This window comes from Bombina bombina, chromosome 2, assembly GCF_027579735.1.
Source record: "Bombina bombina isolate aBomBom1 chromosome 2, aBomBom1.pri, whole genome shotgun sequence".
Lineage (NCBI taxonomy): Eukaryota > Metazoa > Chordata > Amphibia > Anura > Bombinatoridae > Bombina > Bombina bombina.
This window is the reverse complement of record NC_069500.1, coordinates 100,438,556-100,458,316: the sequence shown is the minus strand read 5'-3', so window position 1 is coordinate 100,458,316 and position 19,761 is coordinate 100,438,556. Positions and strand designations below refer to the sequence as shown.

At 36.9% G+C, this 19,761-nt stretch overlaps 1 protein-coding gene across 1 annotated transcript in view; it reads left to right on the top strand.

The window, feature by feature from the left end:
- The window catches only part of AGXT2 (alanine--glyoxylate aminotransferase 2), a 113,682-nt gene that overhangs the window by 73,330 nt on the left and 20,591 nt on the right, over positions 1-19,761 (top strand). The window contains exons 9-10 of the mRNA XM_053701200.1: positions 8,782-8,874; positions 13,982-14,114. Of these exons, the coding sequence (XP_053557175.1) occupies positions 8,782-8,874; positions 13,982-14,114 (226 nt within the window). The remainder of the gene's footprint in view (positions 1-8,781; positions 8,875-13,981; positions 14,115-19,761) is intronic.

Below are 19,761 nucleotides of genomic sequence, written 5' to 3'. Positions count from 1 at the left end.
TTAATTGTATTTATTTGTAGGGATTTGTATGTAATTGATTTATTGATAGTGTAGTGTTAGATTTAATTGTAGGTATTTTATTTAATTAATTTATTGATAGCGTAGTGTTAGGTTTAATTGTAACTTAGGTTAGGATTTATTTTACAGGTAATTTTGTACTTATTTTATCTAGGTAGCTATTAAATAGTTCTTAACTATTTAATAGCTATAGTACCTGGTTAAAATAAATACAAAGTTGCCTGTAAAATAAATATAAATCCTAAAATAGCTACAATATAATTATAATTTATATTGTAGCTATATTAGGGTTTATTTTACAGGTAAGTATTTAGCTTTAAATAGGAATAATTTATTTAATAAGAGTTAATTTATTTCGTTAGATTTAAATTATATTTAACTTTGGGGGGTGTTAGTGTTAGGGTTAGGGTTAGCTTTAGGGGTTAATACATTTATTATAGTAGCGGTGAGGTCCGGTCGGCAGATTAGGGTTTAATACTTGAAGTTAGGTGTCGGCGATGTTAGGGAGGGCAGATTAGGGGTTAATACTATTTATTATAGGGTTAGTGAGGCGGGAGTGAGGCGGATTAGGGGTTAATAACTTTATTATAGTAGCGGCGGGGTTCGGTCGGCAGATTAGGGGTTAATAATTTTAGGTAAGGTAGCAGCGACGTTGGTGGCGGCAGATTAGGGGTTAATAAATATAATATAGGGGTTGGCGGTGTTAGGGGCAGCAGATTAGGGGTACATAGGGATAACGTAGGTTGTGGCGGTGTGCGGGAGGCAGATTAGGGGCTAAAAAAATTTATTAGAGTGGCGGCGATGTGGGGGGGCCTCAGTTTAGGGGTACAAAGGTAGTTTATGGGTGTTAGTGTACTTTAAAGCACAGTAGTTAAGAGCTTTATGAACCGGCGTTAGCCCATAAAACTCTTAACTCCTGACTTTTTTCTGCGGCTGGAGTTTTGTCGTTAGATTTCTAACGCTCACTTCATCCAAGACTCTAAATACCGGCGTTAGAAAGATCCCATTGAAAAACATAATTTATGTAAGAACTTACCTGATAAATTCATTTCTTTCATATTAGCAAGAGTCCATGAGCTAGTGACGTATGGGATATACATTCCTACCAGGAGGGGCAAAGTTTCCCAAACCTCAAAATGCCTATAAATACACCCCTCACCACACCCACAAATCAGTTTAACGAATAGCCAAGAAGTGGGGTGATAAGAAAAAAGTGCGTAAGCATAAAAAATAAGGAATTGGAATAATTGTGCTTTATACAAAAAAATCATAACCACCACAAAAAAGGGTGGGCCTCATAGACTCTTGCTAATATGAAAGAAATGAATTTATCAGGTAAGTTCTTACATAAATTATGTTTTCTTTCATGTAATTAGCAAGAGTCCATGAGCTAGTGACATATGGGATAATGACTACCCAAGATGTGGATCTTTCCACGCAAGAGTCACTAGAGAGGGAGGGATAAAATAAAGACAGCCAATTCCGCTGAAAAATAATCCACACCCAAAATAAAGTTTAAATGAAAATATAAGCAGAAGATTCAAACTGAAACAGCTGCCTGAAGTACTTTTCTACCAAAAACTGCTTCAGAAGAAGAAAACACATCAAAATGGTAGAATTTAGTAAAAGTATGCAAAGAGGACCAAGTTGCCGCTTTGCAAATCTGATCAACTGAAGCTTCATTCCTAAACGCCCAGGAAGTAGAAACTGACCTAGTAGAATGAGCTGTAATCCTTTGAGTCGGAGTTTTACCTGACTCGACATAAGCATGATGAATTAGAGATTTCAACCAAGATGCCAAAGAAATGGCAGAGGCCTTCTGACCTTTCCTAGAACCGGAAAAGATAACAAATAGACTAGAAGTCTTCCGGAAAGTCTTAGTAGCTTCAACATAATATTTCAAAGCTCTAACCACATCCAAAGAATGCAATGATTTCTCCTTAGAATTCTTAGGATTAGGACATAATGAAGGAACCACAATTTCTCTACTAATGTTGTTGGAATTCACAACCTTAGGTAAAAATTCAAAAGAAGTTTGCAACACCGCCTTATCCTGATGAAAAATCAAAAAAAGGAGACTCACAAGAAAGAGCAGATAATTCAGAAACTCTTCTGGCAGAAGAGATGGCCAAAAGGAACAAAACTTTCCAAGAAAGTAATTTAATGTCCAATGAATGCATAGGTTCAAACGGAGGAGCTTGAAGAGCCCCCAGAACCAAATTCAAACTCCAAGGAGGAGAAATTGACTTAATAACAGGTTTTATACGCACCAAAGCTTGTACAAAACAATGAATATCAGGAAGATTAGCAATCTTTCTGTGAAAAAGAACAGAAAGAGCAGAGATTTGTCCTTTCAAGGAACTTGCAGACAAACCTTTATCCAAACCAACCTGAAGAAACTGTAAAATTCTTGGAATTCTAAAAGAATGCCAGGAAAAATTATGAAAAAGACACCAAGAAATATAAGTCTTCCAGACTCTATAATATATCTCCCTAGATACAGATTTACGAGCCTGTAACATAGTATTAATCACAGAGTCAGAGAAACCTCTTTGACTAAGAATCAAGCGTTCAATCTCCATACCTTTAAATTTAAGGATTTGAGATCCTGATGGAAAAAAGGACCTTGAGACAGAAGGTCTGGTCTTAACGGAAGAGTCCACGGTTGGCAAGAAGCCATCCGGACAAGATCCGCATACCAAAACCTGTGAGGCCATGCTGGAGCTACCAGCAGAACAAACGAGCATTCCTTCAGAATCTTGGAGATCACTCTTGGAAGAAGAACTAGAGGCGGAAAGATATAGGCAGGATGATACTCCCAAGGAAGTGACAATGCATCCACTGCTTCCGCTTGAGGATCCCTGGATCTGGAGAGATACCTGGGAAGTTTCTTGTTTAGATGAGAGGCCATCAGATCTATTTCTGGAAGTCCCCACATTTGAACAATCTGAAGAAATACCTCTGGGTGAAGAGACCATTCGCCCGGATGCAATGTTTGGCGACTGAGATAATCCGCTTCCCAATTGTCTATACCTGGGATATGAACCGCAGAAACTAGACAGGAGCTGGATTCCGCCCAAACCAGTATTCGAGATACTTCTTTCATAGCCAGAGGACTGTGAGTCCCTCCTTGATGATTGCTATATGCCACAGTTTGTGACATTGTCCGTTTGAAAACAAATGAACGATTCTCTCTTAGAAGAGGCCAAAACTGAAGAGCTCTGAAAATTGCACGGAGTTCCAAAATATTGATCGGTAATCTCACCTCCTGAGATTCCCAGACCCCTTGTGCCATCAGAGACCCCCACACAGCTCCCCAACCTGTCAGACTTGCATCTGTTGAAATGACAGTCCAGGTCGGAAGAACAAAAGAAGCCCCCTGAACTAAACAATGGTGATCTGTCCACCACGTCAGAGAGTGTCGTACAATCGGTTTTAAAGATATTAATTGATAAATCTTTGTGTAATCCCTGCACCATTGGTTCAGCATACAAAGCTGAAGAGGTCGCATGTGAAAACGAGCAAAGGGGATCGCGTCCGATGCAGCAGTCATAAGACCTAGAATTTCCATGCATAAGGCTACAGAAGGGAATGATTGTGACTGAAGGTTTTGACAAGCTGATATCAATTTTAGACGTCTCTTGTCTGTCAAAGATAGAGTCATGGACACTGAATCTATCTGGAAACCCAAAAAGGTTACCCTTGTCTGAGGAGTCAATGAACTTTTTAGTAAATTGATCCTCCAACCATGATCTTGAAGAAACAACACAAGTCGATTCGTATGAGATTCTGCTAAATGTAAAGACTGAGCGAGTACCAAGATATCGTCCTAATAAGGAAATACCACAATACCCTGTTCTCTGATTACAGACAGAAGGGCACCGAGAACCTTTGTAAAAATTCTTGGAGCTGTTGCTAGGCCAAACGGCAGAGCCACAAACTGGTAATGCTTGTCTAGGAGAGAGAATCTCAGAAACTGAAAGTGATCTGGATGAATCGGAATATGCAGATATGCATCCTGTAAATCTATTGTAGACATATAATAGATTTTGCTGAACAAAAGGCAGGATAGTCCTTACAGTTACCATTTTGAATGTTGGTATCCTTACATAACGATTCAATATTTTTAGATCCAGAACTGGTCTGAAGGAATTCTCCTTCTTTGGTACAATGAAGAGATTTGAATAAAACCCCAGCCCCTGTTCCAGAACTGGAACTGGCATAATTACTCCAGCCAACTCTAGATCTGAAACACATTTCAGAAATGCTTGAGCCTTCGCTGGATTTACTGGGACACGGGAAAGAAAAAATCTCTTTGCAGGAAGTCTTATTTTGAAGCCAATTCTGTACCCTTCTGAAACAATGTTCTGAATCCAAAGATTGTGAACGGATTTGATCCAAATTTCTCTGAAAAAATGTAATCTGCCCCCTACCAGCTGAGCTGGAATGAGGGCCGCACCTTCATGTGGACTTAGAAGCTGGCTTTGATTTTCTAGAAGGCTTGGATTTATTCCAGACTGGAGATGGTTTCCAAACTGATACCCGCCCTCAGGATGAAGGATCAGGTTTCTGTTCCTTGTTGTGATGAAAGGAACGAAAACGATTATTAGACCTGAATTTACCTTTAGATTTTTTATCCTGTGGTAAAAAAGTTCCTTTCCCTCCAGTAACAGTTGAAATAATAGAATCCAACTGAGAACCAAATAATTTATTACCCTGGAAAGAAAGGGAAAGCAGAGTAGACTTAGAAGACATATCAGCATTCCAAGTTTTAAGCCATAAAGCTCTTCTAGCTAAAATAGCTAGAGACATATAACTGACATCAACTCTAATGATATCAAAGATGGCATCACAAATAAAATTATTAGTATGTTGAAGCAGAATAATGCTATGAGAATTATGATCTATTACTTGTTGCACTAAAGCTTCCAACCAAAAAGTTGAAGCTGCAGCAACATCCGCCAAAGATATAGCAGGTCTAAGAAGATTACCTGAACACAAATAAGCTTTTCTTAGAAAGGATTCAATTTTCCTATCTAAAGGATCCTTAAAGGAAGTACCATCTGCCATAGGAATAGTAGTGCGCTTAGCAAGAGTAGAGACAGCCCCATCAACCTTAGGGATTTTGTCCCAAAACTCTAATCTGTCAGATGGCACAGGATATAATTGCTTAAAACGTTTAGAAGGAGTAAATGAATTACCCAAATTATTCCATTCCCTGGAAATTACTTCAGAAATAGCACCAGGAACAGGAAAAAACTTCTGGAATAACTACAGGAGATTTAAAAACTTTATCTAAACGTTTAGATTTAGTATCAAGAGGACCAGAATCCTCAATTTCTAATGCAATTAGGACTTCTTTAGGTAAAGAACGAATAAATTCCATTTTAAATAAATATGAAGATTTATCAGCATCAACCTCTGAGACAGAATCCTCTGAACCAGAAGAACCACTATCAGAATCAGAATGATGATGTTCATTTAAAAATTCATCTGAACAATGAGAAGTTTTAAAAGACTTTTTATGTTTACTAGAAGGAGGAATAACAGACATAGCCTTCTTAATGGATTTAGAAACAAAATCTCTTATGTTATCAGGAACACTCTGAGTATTAGATGTTGACGGAACAGCAACAGGTAATGGAACTTTACTAAAGGAAATATCTGCATTAACAAGTTTGTCATGACATTCAATACAAACAATAGCTGGAGGAATAGCTACCAAAAGTTTACAGCATATACACTTAGCTTTGGTAGCTCCAGCACCAGGCAGTGATTTTCCAGCAGTATCTTCTGACTCAGTTGCAACGAGGGACATCTTGCAATATGTAATAGAAAAAACAACATATAAAGCAAAATTAATCAAATTCCTTAAATGACAGTTTCAGGAATGGGAAAAAATGCCAGTGAACAAGCTTCTAGCAACCAGAAGCAATAAATAATGAGACTTAAATAATGTGGAGACAAAAGTGATGCCCATATTTTTTAGCGCCAAATAAGACGCCCACATTATTTGGCGCCTAAATGCTTTTGGCGCCAAAAATGACGCCACATCCGGAACGCCGACACTTTTGACGCAAAAGAACGTCAAAAAATTACGCAACTTCCGGCGACACGTATGACGCCGGAAACAGAAAAAAAAAATTTGCGCCAAAAAAGTCCGCGCCAAGAATGACGCAATAAAATGAAGCATTTTCAGCCCCCGCGAGCCTAACAGCCCACAGGGAAAAAGTCAAATTTTTAAGGTAAGAAAAAATGATTAATTCAAATGCATTATCCCAAATATGAAACTGACTGTCTGAAAAATAAGGAAGGTTGAACATCCTGAGTCAAGGCAAATAAATGTTTGAATACATATATTTAGAACTTTATAAAAAAGTGCCCAACCATAGCTTAGAGTGTCACAGAAAATAAGACTTACTTACCCCAGGACACTCATCTACATGTTGTAGAAAGCCAAACCAGTACTGAAACGAAAATCAGCAGAGGTAATGGTATATATATAAGAGTATATCGTCGATCTGAAAAGGGAGGTAAGAGATGAATCTCTACGACCGATAACAGAGAACCTATGAAATAGACCCCGTAGAAGGAGATTATTGCATTCAAATAGGCAATACTCTCCTCACATCCCTCTGACATTCACTGCACGCTGAGAGGAAAACCGGGCTCCAACCTGCTGCGGAGCGCATATCAATGTAGAATCTAGTACAAACTTACTTCACCACCTCCATAGGAGGCAAAGTTTGTAAAACTGATTTGTGGGTGTGTTGAGGGGTGTATTTATAGGCATTTTGAGGTTTGGGAAACTTTGCCCCTCCTGGTAGGAATGTATATCCCATACGTCACTAGCTCATGGACTCTTGCTAATTACATAAAAGAAAGATAGGATACGCAAATGGCGTAGGGGGATCTGCGGTATGGAAAAGTCGTGGCTGCAAAGACCCTTACCTACAAGACTCTAAATACCAGCGGTAGCCCAAAACCAGCGTTAGGAACCTCTAATGCTGGTTTTGACGGCTAACGCCAAACTCTAAATCTAGCCGTTAGTGATCAGACCATTTTTAATTTTTCTTACTGCTAAGGACACACTTTATATACCATTTTTCTCACACACTTTTTCTAACTTTAACCCCCAAAATCTGTTACACATGTACAACCACTAATGCTGGTTTTGACGGCTAACGCCAAACTCTAAATCTAGCCGTTAGTGATCAGACCATTTTTAATTTTTCTTACTGCTAAGGACACACTTTATATACCATTTTTCTCACACACTTTTTCTAACTTTAACCCCCAAAATCTGTTACACATGTACAACCACCAGTACCCAGTTTGGTCAAAATTAGTTTTTTTTTTAAATATATATAAATAATAAAATTCCCCATTTTTCTGTAGTGTAGCTGCCTCCCCCTCCCAGATCCCTTTCCCAACACTTATTCCCCCTCCCTCTCCCTCCTTCCTCCTTCCCTTATACTTCATATTATACTGAAGCGGTCCCACCCACTCCCGCCCCCTCAGATCCCAGTTCACCGAAACTGCTCCATCGATGGGTCGCCCACCCGCCTCCCTGCTATCCCTCCCATGCCACCAACTATCGGCCGATGCAGAGAGGGCCACCTCGGTTGCTTAATCAAGGGTATTGCAGGATGCCTCAATATCGAGGCATCACTGCAATACCCTGAAAGCGGCTGGAAGCGGTCACAATCTTTTTTGTTTTTGTATGATGTGTCTGGCATGTCCTTGGTTGTTAAGGGGTTAAAATTGTATTATCTATCTGAATCATGAAAGAAAGAATATTGGGTTTCATGTCCCTTTAAGGACATGAAACACTTTGTGGCTGGGATATAAAGGGTGGGCAGTGCACACTCTGCAGACTACAAGTGCAGCCTTGCAGGGGATGTAGATGCTAATGAGCAGAGAGGCATGTTGCTTGATTTTACCCTTCTTCATATGTTTGTTTGTGTTGCTGTTCTGATTAAAACTCCAGCTTGGTTTAGAGTTAGGGAAAACTCCAGCTCTGTTTAGAATGAGAATTACATGCGTATTCATTAGCAGTAAAAACCCAGCAAACTCATTTTTAAGGGATTTAGCTACAAATAAAGTAATACATGTATATTGCAAACATACACAAAATGCTTTATTTAAATGATCCATTTTTGTTTTGTATTTGACTACACTGCTACATATATGTCCATAATTGGCCTTAGAAAGGGTTCTTTAGATAAAAGACGACAGTGGGAAGGCTGGTCTAATCCAATATCAAGTGCAGACTGGATCTTCTAATAAGGTAAGTGACTAGGGTATAATTTGGCAAATGAAAACCTGCAGCTACTAGGATGTTAATATATTCTGAAAATGTTCCAACTCATTTAGGGGACAATTCATTAAGAGGAGAATGACAGGTGAGTTAGCTATGCATTGTAAATGGCCAAACCCATTGAGTATCTCCTGCAATAAAAGCTGAGATAGCGCTGCACATACCATAGGTAATGTGTACAATTCACCGAGAATAAGAGAATTGCAGGTGAATTGTATGCAGCATTAATTATGCATTGTGCAAGTCTTATTCAGCTCTTCCTATAGGAGATTTGGCCCTTGACAATGCATAGCTAATGAACGATTTCAAATCACCTGCAATTCATCTATTTGTGAATAGAGCCCTTAGTATGCTCATTTGTTACAATGTGTTCATTTAGTCCTCCAACCTGAATATTTTAATCATGTAAAGCATATCTAGAACTGTTTTCTCTTATTTTGCAGGGTGTAGGAGGTGCCGTTCAGTATCCCAAAGGATTTTTAAAAGAAGCTTATGAGCTGATCCGTGAGAGAGGAGGTCTATGTATTGCAGATGAAGTACGTTGACAAAATGAGAGGTTTACTATTATGATATAGTTTCAGGTGCCACTGAATAATATGTATATTAGTAAAACACTGCTGTCAACATTCAAGTCTTCACTCAATTAAAAATGTTGTTATTAAAGGGACCAAAAAAAACCCAAAAACATTTATTTCAAGATTCAGATAGAGCATAACATTTTAAGCGACATTCCATATACTGTATACTTCTATTATTGAATTTGTTTCATTCTCTTGTTATCCTTCATTGAAGGAGCAGCAAAAAAAACTGAAAACATCTGGTGAGCCCAAGACAAGAGGCATATTTGTAGCCACCAATCAGTAGCTAGCTCCCACTATGCTAGGTATGCTCTTCAACAAATTACACAAAGAAAAAAAAGCAAATTAAATAATAGAAGGAAATTGGAAAGTTGTTTAAAATTGCATGCTCTATCTGAATTGTGAAAATGTAATTTTTACTTTATTGTCCCTTTAAAGATGGTGTGATCTTAAAGGGACATAAGGGTCCTAAGATCACCTTAGTTTTTTAAAAAAGTGTTTAAATATAAAAGCCCTTCTGATATATCACAAAACCTGCTTTTTTTTTGTTTTGTTTTTTCTAGTGCTTTTTTTTTGCATTGCATTGTAAACCCACTAGATACTTACAATATTCGAATACATCAGGAAACACTTTAAATACATTACATATTAGCATGATTATATTTTGTCTAGTTCATCAATCTTAAGGTTGTAATTTTGGCTGTTTGTATGGGTTTGTACACATGCTAACAACATAGGGCCAAATAACAACTTTTGCAGTACGACTATACCGCTGAAAAATTGGCCTTTGGGCGCAGAATGGCAGGTCTCCCATATTACAAGTCGCGGGGGTACAGCTATACTGCAAGTGTTTAAGCCTGTACGGCAACTCTCCATTGCGCACTCAAATAATGGCTTTGGAGTATGCAGTTTTCATTGCTCCTGTATTACAGGTTGTGCGGTCCGGATATTCCGCTAGCGTTATAGCTTATGCCGCCGCAATCCATTCCGTGATCAGAGACCAGTAGTTATGGATTTTACACAAACACCCATAAACTACCTATTAACCCCTAAACCGCCATCCCCCCACATCACAAATAATAAACTAAACCTATTAACCCCTAAACCGCCGGCCCCCCACATTGCGACACACTAAATTAAACTATTAACTCCTAAACCTAACACCCCCTAACCTTAAAATAAATAAAACCTTCCTGTGAAATAAGCTTAAACTATAAATTACCCTAACTTTACTATTTTAAAAAAACTAAAATAAACAAATAATAAAAAATCGAAGTTGCAAAATTAAAAAATCCTAATGCTACAAAAAAATAAAAAAAATCTAACATTACAAGAAAACAAACACTAAAATTACAAAAAATAAAAAAAACTAACATTACAAAAAAAAACCACTAAAATTACGAAACAAAAAATGTAATATTACAAAATATAATAAATGAAATTATCCAAAATAATGAAAATTAAAGCTAATCTAATACCCCTATAAAAACAAAAAAGCCACCCCAAAATAAAAACACCCCCAAATCTAACAATAAACTATCAATAGCACTTAAAATGGCCTTTTGTAGGGCATTGCCCTAAGTTAAACAGCTCTTTTACATAAAAAAATTACAAAGTACCCCCTAACAGTAAAACCCCCACCCAACCAACCTTCCAAAAAAAAACCTAAGCTACCTATTGCCCCTAAAAGGGCATTTGTATGGGCATTGCAGGGCATTACCCTTAAAAGGGCAATCAGCTCTTTAGTTCCCATTAAAAAATTAAAAAAAATTGACACTAGCCCCAAAAAATGTACTCCCAGTTCCTAAAGTCCAGACATCCATCTTCATCCATCGCGGGGGCATCTTCTATATTCATTCCGGTGATGCGGAGCTGTGACGTCACGAAGCTGAGCAGGACCGGCGGCTACGACAAAGATATCCAGCGCGGAGCCTCCTCTTCATTCGATCTCCGCCGCACACTGAAGATTGAATGCAAGGTACCCGTTTTATATTTGGGCACCTTGCATTCCTATTGGCTGTAATATTCAAATCAGCCAAAAGGATGAGAGCAGCTCTCATCCTATTGGCTGATTTGAAAATGTCAGCCAATAGGAATGCAAGGTGCCCCAAATATAAAAGGGGTACTTTGCATTCAATCTTCAGTGTGCGGCGATCGCATGAAGAGGAGCCTCCATGCCACTGAGGACTGCCGCCGCTGAGGACCACCGATCCGGATTTCCGCATCGGGGAAGACCGCTCCGCACCTCCAGGAAGAAGACAGAAGATGGTCCCGTGATGGATGAAGCTGGAGCCGCCTGGAAGAAGACCTTCACCGCCGAACTGTGAGCACCTATTTCGGGTTTTGTTATTGTTTTTTTTGGGTGTTTTTTTTTTTTTAGATTATTGATTTTTTAATTATTTTAATGGGCAGCAAAAGAGCTGATTGCCCTTTTACTGGCAATGGCCATACAAATGCCCCTTTAGGGGCAATGGGTAGCTTAGGTTTTTTTTATAGTTAGTTTTTTTATTTTGGGGGGTTGGTTGGGGGGGTTTACTGTTAGGGGGTACTTTGTAATTTTTTTAGGTAAAAGAGCCGATTGCTTCAGGGCAATGCCCTACAAAAGGCCCTTTTAAGGGCTATTGGTAGTTTATTGTTATTTTGGGGTGGCTTTTTTGTTTTTATAGGTGTTTTAGATAAGGTTTAATTTGTATTATTTTGAATAATTTCATTTACTATTTTTTTGTAATCTTCGATTAGGATTTTTTAATTTTGTAACTTTAGTTTTTTTTATTTTTCGTTTTTATTTTTTTAAATAGTTATGTTAGGTTTATTTATAGTTTAAGCTTAGGTTTTTTTTATTTCACAGGTAAGTTTTTATTTATTTTAAGATAGCTATATTATAACTTTAATTTAAAGCTAGGGGGTGTTAGGTTTAGGGTTAATAGTTTAATTTAGTGTGTTGCGATGTGGGGGGATGGCGGTTTAGGAGTTAATAGCTTTATTATAGTAGTTGCAATGTGGGGGGGGCGGCGGTTTAGGGGTTAATAGCTTCATTATAGTAGTTGCGATGTGGGGTTAGGGGTTAATAGCTTCATTATAGTAGTTGCGATGTGGGGGGCCGACGGTTTAGGGGTTAATAGGTTTAGTAGTTGCCATGTGGGTGGCAATGTGGGGGTTAATAGGGTTAGTTTAGTAGTTGCGATGTGGGGGGGGGGCGGTTTAGGGGTTAATAGCTTCATTATAGTAGTTGCGATGTGGGGGGCCGGCGGTTTAGGGGTTAATAGCTTCATTATAGTAGTTGCAATGTGGGGGTCCGGCAGTTTAGGGGTTAATAGCTTTATTATAGTAGTTGCGATTGTGGGGGGCCGGCGGTTTAGGGGTTAATAGGTTTATTTAGGTGTTAGTGATGTAGGGGTGGCGGTTTAGGGGTAAATCACTTTATTTAGTGTCGGCAATGTTGGGCGGCGGCGGATTAGGGCTTTTTAGACTAGGGGTTTATGCTAGGGTCTTGTCCCCATAGACATCAATGGGGATTGCGTTTTAGCTATCGCCCTTCCGCAATCGCAGGTGTTAGTTTTTTTTCTAACATTTTCTCTCCATTGATGTCTATGGGGGAAAAGTGCACGTCAAGTCAGGCCTTGGCTTTTGTGCGGTATGGAACTTAAAACACCATACCGCGCAACTTGTAATCTTGGTGTTAGTTTGTTCTTGGTTTATTAAAGAGTCAAACTATTGCACATTTTTGAACTATGAAGCTTGTGCTATTTGTTTATGAATGCAATGAAGCATTTAGGCAGTTCAGAAATATTCATTATAAAATTACCTAGTAAACTGATTATGTTAAAAAAACATTTTAAGTAGCCCTGCATTAGAAATAAACTATGTAGTCATCATCAACCCTGAATAAATTAGCTACCACATTTTTATTTTAAAATATTCTTCCATAATAATGTTCTCCTTGCTTTTGTTGATGACATCATGCATATCATAACAGTGACCAATGGTATCTATAATAACATGACACAGCTAATGGGTTTACTCACTTTAAACTTAGGAACTATTAACTCGATAACCCTTTGTTTGTGCCAGTTGTATGGATAATATGTTTCTGCTGATGGAATGACAAGTGGGGGGGGTTCTTTTGTTTTTTAAATATTTTTATTGAGGTATCACAGACACAAAATAACAATCAACATAAACAACAATCCTTCAAAGGCTTCGGAATTTGAAAGTTTATCAGAAATGTAGTCTTTGTATCCAGAGCTAAGGGTGGAGAGCTCAGAGTACCAGTTTAGACCTTGTTTTTGCTTAGATGTAGGATTTTATATAGGAAGGAATGCCATATAGGAATATAGTCAAATAATAGATAACTGAATATAAACTATATTTGAAAACAGATTAACAAGTAAAATACAAGATAATTAAATAAAAAAGGTAAAGTGGTCACCCAGCAGAAAGTGCACAAACATCAAAGATGCCATTAGGTCTTCTGACTGCGTGCAGTGTAAAAAATAAAAAACTACATATATACTATATAATTAAAATATAATAACAAGGCAGAGTAAAAAACAAAATGCAGAAAGCAAAAACAAAATTGACCCCCAAATGTTGCTTATTTGAGATATAAAAGTGGAGGCAGCATGCTTTGGACCACAATTCCAACACAAGGCACTGCAGGATAGCGGAATTATTTATTTGAGAAACACAAGACTCCAAGGTTCTTAGATACTACAATATGTCTGTAAACTGGAACCAGATTGGCAGGGTTTATCAGAGCCAGGACTGAGCCAGAGACATTTTAACAGCTAGAATGATTTTTTGGAGGGTTGTTGTTTTTTTTGTATATATATATATAATTACACGTGAACTTTTTTGTCAGTGAATCTTTTGGCTTCCAAATAGAGCTGTAATGCAGCCTTAGGGTTAAAAATCCACTGAGCTGATTTGCATGAAACCGTTGCTTCCTCAACTCGGCAGATAACATTGCATCTATTTTTACTAAGTTAATTTGATTACATTTATCTGATGGGATTTGTTTTACATTTATATAAATTGTTGTATTCATAATTAAATTTATCATTAGGTTCAGACTGGTTTTGGGAGAACAGGAAGCCATTATTGGGGATTTCAAACTCATGATGTCATGCCTGATATTGTCACAATGGCAAAAGGAATTGGTAATGGATTTCCAATGGGTGCAGTTATAACAACTCCAGGTTAGTTTATTACTATGTGCTTGACATCTGAAAAAGAAGGTTAACATGCAGCCCAGAACCAGAAAATATAACTTGTAACCAATAATATCAACTAATCAGTGATCTACAACAGTAAACTAAAAAGGGATAGTAAAGTCCAAATTAAACTTTCATGATTCAGATACGGCATGTCATTTTAAATAACTTTCTAATTTACTTTTATCATCAAATATGCTTTGTCCTTTGTTATTCTTAGTTGAAGGCTAATACTAGGTAGGCTCATATGCTTATTTCTAAGCACTTGAAGGCCGCCTCTAATTTGAATGCATTTGACAGTTTTTCACAGCTAGAGGGCGTTAGTTTGTGTTTCATATAGATAACATTGTGCTCATGCACATGAAGTTATTTAAGAGTCAGCACTTATTGCCTGAAATGCAAGTCTGTCAAAAGATCTGATATAATAAGACAGTCTACAGATGCTTAGATACAAGGTAATTACAGAGGTAAAAAGTATATTTCTATAACCGTGTTCGTTATGCAAAACTGGGGAATGGTAAATGAAGGGATTATCTATCTTTTTAAACAATAACATTTTATCCCTTTTAATAGTTCTCAACATTAAAGAAATACTCAGTATCGGTATTTTTATAGAGCAGAGTTAATCCATGGCATTCATCCCCTTTTTTCTAATACATGCTAATATCATATTAGAAAATGTTGCCTAACATTAAAGGCATATGAAAAAAGAAGTATACTTCAAATAAATGAAACTATACACAAAACCACTGCGCCCCTAAAAGGCTAAAGGCTATATAGAAAAAATAATGTGTTAAATTTAATTAACCACAGATATATATCTATGTCGGATATCGATCCAAACCTACATAGGCCACTATGTTGAAAAGTGTTAAAAAGATTTAATAATACATCATTATGTTCTAACAAACAAACTAAAATATATAGTGAAAGCAATACATTTACAATGGATACAATAAGCAACCTGTGCAATGTGTAACTTAAAGTATCAAAAAGTGTATGAAAAATAACAAATGTGGATGGATATCTATATATCTATATCTATATATAATAAAAAACACAGTCCGTATATTTGTAAAGTGGGAAACCGGAGCCGTTCTCCAAGATGGCGTCCTTGTAGTGGTAAATCTGTAAAGGACAAGGAGATTTTCCTGGTGAAGTAAGTACGGACAAAAAAAACAAGCCCCGCACACATAGAACTACTCACAGGATTACTGATCTTTTAGGCATTGAGAGCACTAATGGCTCTTGAGATGTGGATATCCGAAGTAGGAACCTGAGCACTCTTCACCGATGCAATCTCTCCTAATGCCTGCTAGTGACGTCGCTGAGGCAGGCGATGTAGTGTAGATTCCCACAGATAGAACTGGAACGTTCCTCGTGCTGACCGCCAATGCGATCTCTCCTGATAACCACTATAGACGTCACCAGGGAGGAACCTGATATTCAAGGAGTTCAGACCACTATAGCGTCTTTTACAAATTACATTGCACTTTGTATTTGCTCCATTGTAAACTATAACTGACAGTTTCAGAAAGTGGGAAGGACAATGTAGTTTTCTGAGCTGAACAGGGGTGTTCTGAGGGTAAAAATTCACAATACACTTATTTTAGCTAACAGAAAAGTAATATATACTAAAATATTGGCAAAATAAAGTTAAATTGTAGTGAAAACATTTGAGTTTGATTTGTAATTGATGCCTTTATATCAGTCCCAGGGGTTTTCAAGTTACCTTCTCTCTCCCATGTGAAATTTTGTCCCCCAGAGAGCTTCATTACTTTCTATGGAAAGCATCTCTCATCTCTCTGGAACTTCCAGGTTCCTCCCCTTTTCCTAGAAAATACAGTGAGTTCAGCCCCTGTGAAGTCTGCACTATAATCTCTATCCAAACTAAAGAATGTTTGATTATCTGGTCCATAGAAAGTAATGAAGCTTTCTGGGAAACTGAAGCTGACCGTTTTAATTTAAATAGAAGAAATGTAAAGTGCAATATAATTTGTAAAAGATACACATAAATATACAAAATATGAGACTAATTTGTTAAAGGTACACAGAAACTGAGAAGGCATAATCAGAATTTGTAAAATCACAAATCTTGACGAGGAAGGGCTAAATTACTCCTTGCATTTGTTATTAAACTGGCCATGTAGATGTGTGCTTGAGCAGTTAAACATGCTATTATGACATTTCTACAGGGTAATTTTTGCTTCCTATACACAAGGTTTTTGACTGCTCAGCTATGCACATCTAATCCAAATGAAATAATGCGTTTCTCCACCTGTACAACAGTTTTTAATATGCACTATAAAAAGTGTAAAGTTTACATGTAATAAAATTAATCTGAAGTGTAAAGTGATATAAAATATAAAGCACAAAGTGTAAATGCAGCAGAACTGTCAGGTCATGCAGTGCTATATTGCACTGTGCTTGTCTCTCCTTCACATACAGAAGTGCAGGGAATGCCCTTTGGAGAAGTAAAGCTAATTCTGCCTTTTGAAAATATCCCTAGAGATGTCACAGTGCTGGAGAAGCATTTTAGATCATCTCAATCAACAGTTGTTTTGAATATCATGTCCAAAGAAACATTATGTGGCATGATAATTTTCTCATAAAAACATGCTGATTAAATCTCTAATAAAAATACATTAATAAAAAAATAAAAAATACATGCTGGTTGTCACTCATGCGCTTGTTTTTTCATGAATAAATTCTTAAATATAATCCTTTATTTTCCCATCTAGTACCTTTCCCGCCACTTATGCCAGACTTACTGGTCTGTAGCTTACCAGATCAGTTTTTGCTCCCTTTGTAAAGGGATAGAGAACAGTCTGTTTTAATGTTGTAATAAAAAACACTAAGCAGTGGTTATACTTAATAGAAAACATTGCAATATGTAGTAGTATAGTAATCATTTTCAAATAATTTTACCTATTTATTTTTTTGACTTCAGTTGTGCAGTGTCAATTACTTCCTGTCAAAGCCGTACAAGGGAGCTGGGTCTATACAGGGAGGCTTATCTAGATTGATTTCATAAATCTTCTAGAGAAATATGAGTTGGCTTAGTGTTTAGAGAATGCAAGCAAAACAGGCAGTCAGTTTTGGCCATGCTTAGAAGAGGACAGAATGAAACTTGTTACCAAAAAGTAATCTCTCTCCTCCCTCTGAAAGCAGGGGCATTGGGGCAACAGTGAGCAGTGCTCATTTTGCAAGAAAACAAGTAAAGTGTTTACTGTTTTTTACACAATCTGTTCCTTTTTATGTTTACTTTGATTTAACATATTTGTTTTTACTAAAATAGTGTTGTTTAATATCCTTTTAAACATAGGCACCACGTCAACTTAATGCCAGTCATGACATATGTCTCTACATAATCACCTGTTTCATCATACATATCTTCTCTTAAATGATCACTCAATGAAGTAGAATTGTATAATTAAAGGGACATTCCGGTCAAAATGTAAATGCACATGGATTAATGACATATTTGAATAGAAACGTATTTGCAATACACATGAATTAGCAAAAATACTTATAGTAAGAGTTATCACTGTTTTAGAGTTAACATTTATCTCTGCATGTGCATGTGAAGCATAGCTAGATTTTCTCAGTGCACCAGCATTTTAAAAACTGCAGCAGCTTAGAGCACCAGTGTGGTTTACATTATTAATTAACAAATTGAGTCATTACCAGATGGTACAAGCACCTTAGGCCCTCTGAGCAAGTGCTGGTGCACGGTGCATACTTAAATACACCTTTGAAACCGCTATAACTTTTATTAGAAGCACTTATGCTAATATATGTATATTACAAAAATGATTCTATTAAAAACTGAAATGCATCCATGTGGATTCTAATTTTGGCTGTAATGTCCCTTTAACAAGTGCATTATAAAATGATAATAATTTAACACCTACTCTGAATTTCAAATAAGCAGTGGATTTTTTTTTCTGACAATTTTTTTCTCCCCCTGTATCATGTGACAGACATCAGCCAATCACAGACTAGTATACATATACCCTGTGAGCTTGTGCACATGCTTAAAGGGACACTAAACCCCAATTTTCCCCATGATTCAGATAGAGCATGCAATTTCAAGGAACTTTCTAATTTACTCCTATTAGCAATTTTTCTTCGTTCTCTTGCTATCTTTATTTGAAAAAGAAGGCATCTAAGCTAAGGAGCCAACACATTTTTGGTTCAGACAATGGACAGCACTTGTTTATTGGTGCTGTCCAATCAGCAAGGACAACCTAGGTTGCTCACCAAAAATGGGCCGGCATCTAAACTTACATTTTTGCTTTTCAAATAAAGATACCAAGAGAATGAAGAAATTTGATAATAGGAGTAAATTAGAAAGTTGCTTAAAATTGCATGCTCTATCTGAATCACAAAAGAAAAAAATTGGGTTCAGTGTCCCTTTAATAGGATCTTTTTCCCCAGAAAGTGTGACTATAAAAACACTGTGTAAAATTTGATAATGAAAGTAAATTGGAAAGTGTCTTAAAACTGCATGCTCTATCTGATTCATAAAAGCTTATTTTGCCTTGAGGGTCCCTTTAACCCCTTCACCCAAACAGACATATATATATGTCTTGCAGTACTTTGTCTATCGTACTGCAAGACGTATATATATATATATCTAAAGCTCCAGCAGTCTCAGCTGTTAAGTTACAGCCAAGAGATGGAGTTCCTGAAGCTCTAGGTATCTGCTGCATATGGAGCCGGAAGCCATATATGTCTGAACAAAGGGGATCCCAGAAAAGCTTTTACAACCATTTGTACCATGATTGCACAAGCAGTATGTAAATAATTTCAGTGCGAAACCAAAAGTTTGTGAAAAAAACATTTTTTATTTGATCGCATTTGGTAATGAAATGGTGGCATGAACTATACCAAAATGGGCCTAGATCAATTCCTTGGGTTGTCTACTTAAAAAAAAAAATATATATATATATATATATATATAGTTTTAACAGGTAAATAAAAAAAAAACAAGGCTCTTTTTCTGTTTTAATGGAGTGATAGCAAAAATGCTGAAAATTCTCCAGTCTTTTGGGCAAGTTTTTCTCTGAAAGTCCAAGTAGTGAAGGGGTTAATGTATGTAGAAAGGTCATACAAGTAAAAAGTAAACAATCATGATTGAAATTGAACATATCATTTAGTAAATGTTCCAATTTACCTCTATCAATTTTACTTTACTCTCTTTGTATCCTTTTTTTAAGTCCATACCAAGGTGTCAAGCACTATATGACAGTAATGTTTTCAACAATTTATAACATTGTAAACACTGTTGCCATAAAAAGCTAAAGACGTGCACGCTCCTGAGCCTACCTAGGTATGCTAATCAACAGTAAAATTGAATTGGCATTGGAAAGTCCACAATTTTCAATATTAATGTACGGAAAAAGGGGACAAAATAAATAATGAAAGTATACATACATACATAATTAAATATTTTATATTACAATAGCAAAGTGTTTAATGTCCCTTTAAATGTCCATTCAAAATTGTCATCTCACCAGGTTTTAGTTATGCTGACTTGTGCACGCATTACACGTTAAAAGTTGTTCCAGGCACATCATATATTCATGTTTATAATGCTATATAATTTCGCTATTAGGGAGTTTATCAA